The sequence below is a fragment of the Penicillium atrosanguineum genome (genome assembly GCF_028827265.1).
Source record: "Penicillium atrosanguineum strain IBT 20685 chromosome Unknown utg000005l_segment0_segment0, whole genome shotgun sequence".
Taxonomy (NCBI): Eukaryota; Fungi; Ascomycota; class Eurotiomycetes; order Eurotiales; family Aspergillaceae; genus Penicillium; species Penicillium atrosanguineum.
The window spans coordinates 123558-129557 of NW_026623137.1; the positions used below are offsets into that span (position 1 = coordinate 123558).

At 52.8% G+C, this 6000-nt stretch overlaps 2 protein-coding genes across 2 annotated transcripts; both read left to right on the plus strand.

Moving 5' to 3' along the window:
• Positions 1-287: 287 nt before the first annotated feature.
• N7443_006279 (dienelactone hydrolase family protein) lies at positions 288-1252 on the plus strand (the record flags this gene model as incomplete). Its single annotated transcript, XM_056886335.1, has 4 exons — positions 288-316; positions 366-436; positions 521-568; positions 648-1252. 4 exons carry the CDS (start codon positions 288-290, stop codon positions 1250-1252), a joined length of 753 nt encoding a protein of 250 aa, XP_056739984.1.
• Positions 1253-1680: 428 nt separating this feature from the next.
• Positions 1681-4804, plus strand: N7443_006280 (uncharacterized protein; the record flags this gene model as incomplete). The annotated part of the gene is made up of 2 exons (XM_056886336.1): positions 1681-1872; positions 1922-4804. 2 exons carry the CDS (start codon positions 1681-1683, stop codon positions 4802-4804), a joined length of 3075 nt encoding a protein of 1024 aa, XP_056739985.1.
• Between the last annotated feature and the right edge of the window lie 1196 nt (positions 4805-6000).

Below are 6000 nucleotides of genomic sequence, written 5' to 3' on the forward strand. Positions count from 1 at the left end.
CCAACCCGGTAAATCGCCGATGGTTTGATTAATTCCAAGCTTCCCAGTCGGGTGCACCCAATAAACCAGCCTCGGAGAGAGAAGCATATAACCGAGTCACACCAGGTCGCATCCTGTCTTGTTGCCGATTGTCCCTGATGACGTCAAGCGGGGTCTAATCTGGACGAACTTCCCCAAACCTCCGTTGTTACAGCTTCCAATTTACTTCATCTTCCTCAATCACTACCTAGGAACTTCTTTCCACATATCTATATCTTCAAGCTCAATCGATCGATTAACTGCCAATCATGTCTGGAATCAGCAAGGCGTGCTGCTCGTTCGTCCACGTTCCTCCCGATCGCGAATCACTGCTAACGTATTAAAAGCATCCCACCCGTCGTGGCTAAGGGATACCAGGCCAAGGGAACCTATCAGACCATCAACGGCCTCAAGACCTGTAGGTGTGCAGATTGGACCGGATTTCCTCGGTCGCATGATCTCGAGTTCACATGTGGGACGAAGTAACTGACGCCTCCAATAGACGTTACAGGTCCTGAGTCGGCAACCAAGGCCATCCTAGTCATCTACGGTAAGTACAAAGGCCCCTATCAATTTATGAAGTTATGTGAAATGAAGGGGCTATACTTACGTGTCCGTTCTTGCACCAGATATCTTCGGCTTCTTCGACCAGACCCTCCAGGGTGCCGACATCCTAGCCACCTCGAACGAGCAGAAGTACCGGGTATTCATACCTGACTTCTTTGAGGGCAGCCCTGCCGATATCTCGTGGTACCCGCCTACCACCGACGAGCACAAGCAGAAATTGGGCGACTTCTTCTCGACTCAGGCCGCCCCGCCCAAGACCCTCTCCAAGATCCCCAACATTGTGGCCGAGGCCAACAAGCAGGCTCCCGGCGGTAGCTTCCAATGGTCCATCTTAGGCTTCTGCTGGGGTGGAAAGATCGCCGCTCTGTCCGCTGGTGCTGATAACAAGCTCTTTAAGGCTGCTGCTCAGGCCCACCCGGCCATGGTCGATCCGAAAGACGCCAAAGACATCAACGTGCCTTTCATGATGCTTGCCTCTGGCGACGAACCTACCAAAGATGTAGAAGCCTTCAAGGCCAACCTGCAAGTGCCCAACCACATTGAAACCTTCTCGACCCAGATCCACGGCTGGATGGCGGCTCGGTCGAACCTTGAGGATGCCGAAGTCAAGAAAGAGTACGAGCGCGGTTACAAGACTGTTCTTGAGTTCTTCCACCAGCACGCGTAAGGTATAGCTTGTTTGAACTGCCGATTGCAAAAATACCGAACATGAATAATGAACTATATTCCGAAGGGAGCAATCTAGCCAGTGCTGCAACCGTATATTTGCCCGCATATATCTGAAAAGTAGAAGTGTCCAGTATTGCCAAGGTTGTATAGTGGCAGACTAGGATAGATGAAGTAGGTAGATCGTCAAAATATCCCAGGTCATCAAAAAAATAGCCGATTCATCCGCTCACATTGCCAAATCGGGTGAAACTCGGCTCCGCCTCCGCTTCCGTTGCCGCTTGAGTTCCGCTGCGACCCGAGATCAGCACTTCAAGCTTCTGGGTCTACCTTATTTCAAGCTCTTCACTCTGTGAGCTGTTTAGCTCCTTCTTCTTGAAATATACGGACATATGCGACTCAGCGCTGGCATGGTTGGCCTGTGTCAAGATGTCATCTATCTTTGGCCGTCGACGTTCCCGATCTGACGTGAACGATCACGATAAGAGAGCAAGACCAACTCTTGCACGCCACTCTTCATCAGGACCCCACCAAGATGAAGAAACGGGCCTTTTCCACACCCTTTTTCGAAAACGGAGCGAGGGCGCATCTCTAGATCCTCCCAAGCTCGTTAAGGGCTCGGTAAGGCTACACCTGCGTCATGTGAGGCTACATCTAATAGAACATTTAGGGTCAGAAGGTTGTCCCAAGCATTGACACGACTGAGACTGCTAGATCTAAGAAGGCTCATAATTCACCTCGGTCTTCTCGACAAGATCTCTCGTGTAGTAATCCGGGGAGTCCCGAGCCGCCTGCTGCTGTGGCCCATGGGGAGCCAAAGCAGCCGACAAATATCCAGGATGCCCTGGAATATCGACTAAATGCGGCTTGCGGCTCCCAAGGTGACCTCACTGATGCAGGCGCCCATCAAAATGATGGATACTGCTTTAGTAAACGAGATGTCAAGGCTCTTTTATCGGGAGCACCCCATTTCCTCTTAGAAAGAGGCAAACATGGTCGCTGGTATCCGCAAGTGATATTCCCTTGGGACGAACATAGTCCGTCGATTCAGCGCATGTTGGATCGTAAGCCTCTTTCGCATGCATCATTCACACTCTGCACTCTCCATGCCCATCTGCCAGTTCCGGATGACTGGGCAGTGAAGGGCGGAGTCCCAATTCAAATCCAAGATTGGCGTCGATCAGGGGCTTCCAAACGGGCTGCTTTCGACGTCGGCGTGTTTGAAGTGCCAAACATGCTCGCGAATAACGGGCGGGAGCCGGGAACTGTTGGCTTCCGACATTTCCTGGAGTTTCCATTGGCCGATGCAGTCCGATATACCGGTCCTCAAGAGGCGAGACAGGCCTTGAATATGCAACGAGTAATGACACTCCCGGCCACAGAAGCGTTCGAATTGATGGATTCGTACAACAAGCCGTATTCGCAATGCCTGAGCGGCGCCGTCTTCGATCGACATCAACTCATTCGGGACGGGCCTTCAGGATGGAAACGCATTGGGGTACGGGATATCAATCTTTATACTCTGACCAAGCGGATGAATCAGCTGCGACAGCTGCGGTTGAATGTACTACAAGATGGTTCGACGATCACGATTCTGGACGTTGAAACTCCCCGTGAGATGCATGATTTACTCCACACGCAATTCCTGTATGCTCGCCCACCTCCAGCCGATCTCATACCAAGTCATCCGCAGAGCATCAAGTCTCAAATTAAGAACCTCGCCACGGTGCTAGCTACTCCGGGGGCCTGGATCGATTTCAGCCTGCCGGAGTGGCGTTTGCGAATCGGTCAAATTCTATACGAGACTCCGCCGCATGGGGACGGGGACTGTGTCAAATTTGGCCCCGGGGAGTCTAAAGAGCCGTGGATTAATTCTGGGATGGAACGCAAGTGGTTGCTGGTTCAATTGCTCCTGGCGGCAGAGCTACTGTTCCGTCTTGATGCCTTCGTCCACGTTGGCATGCTGCATGATCCTCATGGCGGCGTGATCACAGCTCCAGAACTTCATCACTTCGATAAATTGCGAGAGGGTAAAGTCAACTGGGATCTGGTTGTCGTGCGTCGGTTCCTTGACAACCTCGAGATCACTTGCGCCTCTCCATCCGAATCACCATCTGCCCCTGATAACCCGCCCCCATCCCCTACCGATAAGGCGCCTACAAAAAGCCGACGTTTCGCCCTGCTCGACTCCATCAGTCGCCGTATCGCATCTACTGGCGGGCCTGATATTCGTTCCGCCTGGCAGTGTCGGATCAGCTCCCCTCACGTTCGACAGCAACTGGAAGGCCTATACGTCTTCGCCGAGAATATCGGATGGCTAAACGTTGACGCTGTACGGTCTACTTTCGAACAGAAACTGACAAATGGAAAAGATCCTTTTATTCCGCGTGAAGGTTCGCGCAGACTGGAGAATAAGTCCGCTAATTCCAAGACGACGGCACTGGACAAAGACAACATGTACTCACGCAGCCAGTCACGTCGATGTGTTGAGCTTCACAGTTCATGTCGTGAAGACGATGATCCGCATGCAGGCGAGCCTCTAGGCTGGATTTCTCGAAGCTTGCTTTCAGGACTGGTCGTTCCGGGCGAGGCAATTTGCCATCTGCTTATCGGTACCCTTCTGGAAAACGATGGCGATGCAATTGAGCAACTGGGGCCTAAGGCGAATATGTTCGGTGGCTTTTCATACAAAGGACGCAGCTACTGGAGCAAAGCTTCGATCATTGGACGTGTAATAGCCAGCCTAGAGGGCGCCAAGACCTGCATGGGTTGGGTGGGCTGCGACGTGCTTCCCCGCGATGCGACTACGAATGAGAGCTTGGAGCCTGGTTGGTTTGAGATCCAGGCCAGCGAGGCTCTATGCAAGGCTGGTAAACCTCGCATCAAGCAATCTGGGAAGCTTGCAATGGAGTCGACGCCTCTGGGCATGGGCGATATCACCGCGGAGTCATTTACGTTACCTACCGATCGACCAGCTGGACCAGAGCTCGATGTCCAGCTTGATGCCCTAGCACTGTTGATAACCTCTTCCGAGAAGCGAAGCATCACTGTCAGTGACCAGGCCAAGCTCTCCTTTTCCCTTTACGGATCTATAGAAGCCCCAACTACGGTTTCCTTCCCTCTCGCACATCACGTGCGCTTCATATCAGCCCATGCATGCCGTCCACCGCTAGGGTTTACAGCGTACCACCAAAATAGCTCGTCGGACGAGCCGACAGCAAAGAAATGGAGCAAGCACAAGCGCCTACCAGGGCATCCGCTGCACCGATCTTTCCCATATAGGCATATCTCGCTGGAATCTCTGGCTCACCAGCCAGCCCCGCAGGCTGATTCGTCTTCTGGAAAGAGCCCCGAAGTTCTCGTGATTGATGCTCGCGGCAGTCGAAGCAGAGAGACCTTCGCCCGGGCCTGGTGCGCATCCATTGGCTGCCATGCGGTGATCGGCCGAGTGGGGAGGGCATGCGTCGCGTGCTGTGTTAGGGAGGCGAGGGCCCTGGATGTTCAGGTGGTTGTGAGAGTGGGTGAGTGCGCAATTCGTGTCTTGGACAGATGAGATGATCATCAAATCCCCCGCCCGATGTACATGATTTCGGTGGCAAAACGGAGTTGTGGAGGGGAAGCTGGATGTGCAGGCGATTGGGGGAAATTCCAATAGCCAGTCTCCATGCAGTACAGTGTATAACGCGCATCTCCAGTTCGCCACATGGAGCACATGAGTTTCTCGCGCAATGAACAGACCAAGTCAGGGTACAACTGCCCAAAGGTAAGCTTTCGGGGATATACCGGCATTCACACAATCACACGGGCCCAAGCCCCCTTTTTAGACAAAACGTTTTTTTTCTCCCTTGGTCCCTAGTGGAATTGAGGCCAGCATCATTAGCGAGCTGGAAAGCTCCAGAAAATACCACCTTCCTTTTTGCCAGGGGGGGGGGGGGGGGGTCCCAGAGGGGAAGTTTTCGGTCTTGGGAGGACGCGTAAGTGCAGGTAACAAGTTAAAAGAGGAGACCCATTACGAGCAGCCGAGCAATGCCGTATGGGGTCAAGGGCCCGAGAATGGTGAAACAACCGGGTCTGCCTCCAGAAGTGCAATTTGAGCCAGTGAGGTCCCTGCATTCCCACCCCACCCAGGGAAAATGCATAAAATTGAGTAAAAAAAAAAAAGAAGAAAAGCTACATAGAGAGAAGTCTGGGTCCCTCAAGATCGGGCCCACGATATGATAACGTATAGATCTCAGACACGAGTAGTTTTCTTGTGCGTTGCTCCACCTCGGGAATTAAAGCCCAGAACCACGACTGGGGCTCAGCTCGAACATTCCCGGGAGATTGCACATTTGTGGACACCATGGACGACCTACAGTACATGGTGCAGTACATCAAATCAGGCGATCCACGGAGTAACACCGACTCTATACCCAAGAGGTCGAATGACCTGCCAAATTGGTTGCCGAAAGGGTTTCGGCCCCCGATACAGTAGGATACGCAGGTGGTAAGATCAGACTCGACACTAGGGGCCTAGGGAGGACTCCGTACACCTGCAGCACCTGAGACCGGCAGTTGGTTTTGGCAGATGAAAACATGGCTGCCCACTAAGCCCGGATCAGGTTAGCGAGGAGGTCCAAGAGCGAGTAATTGAAGAAGGGAAAGAACAAGAGAGTAGTACGGAGTACTCCGTCCACGAAGTAGTGCCAGCAGTTGCTAATTGTAGAAAATGGGGGTTTGCCGGAGCTCCGACTGCCCTACAAGTTTGAA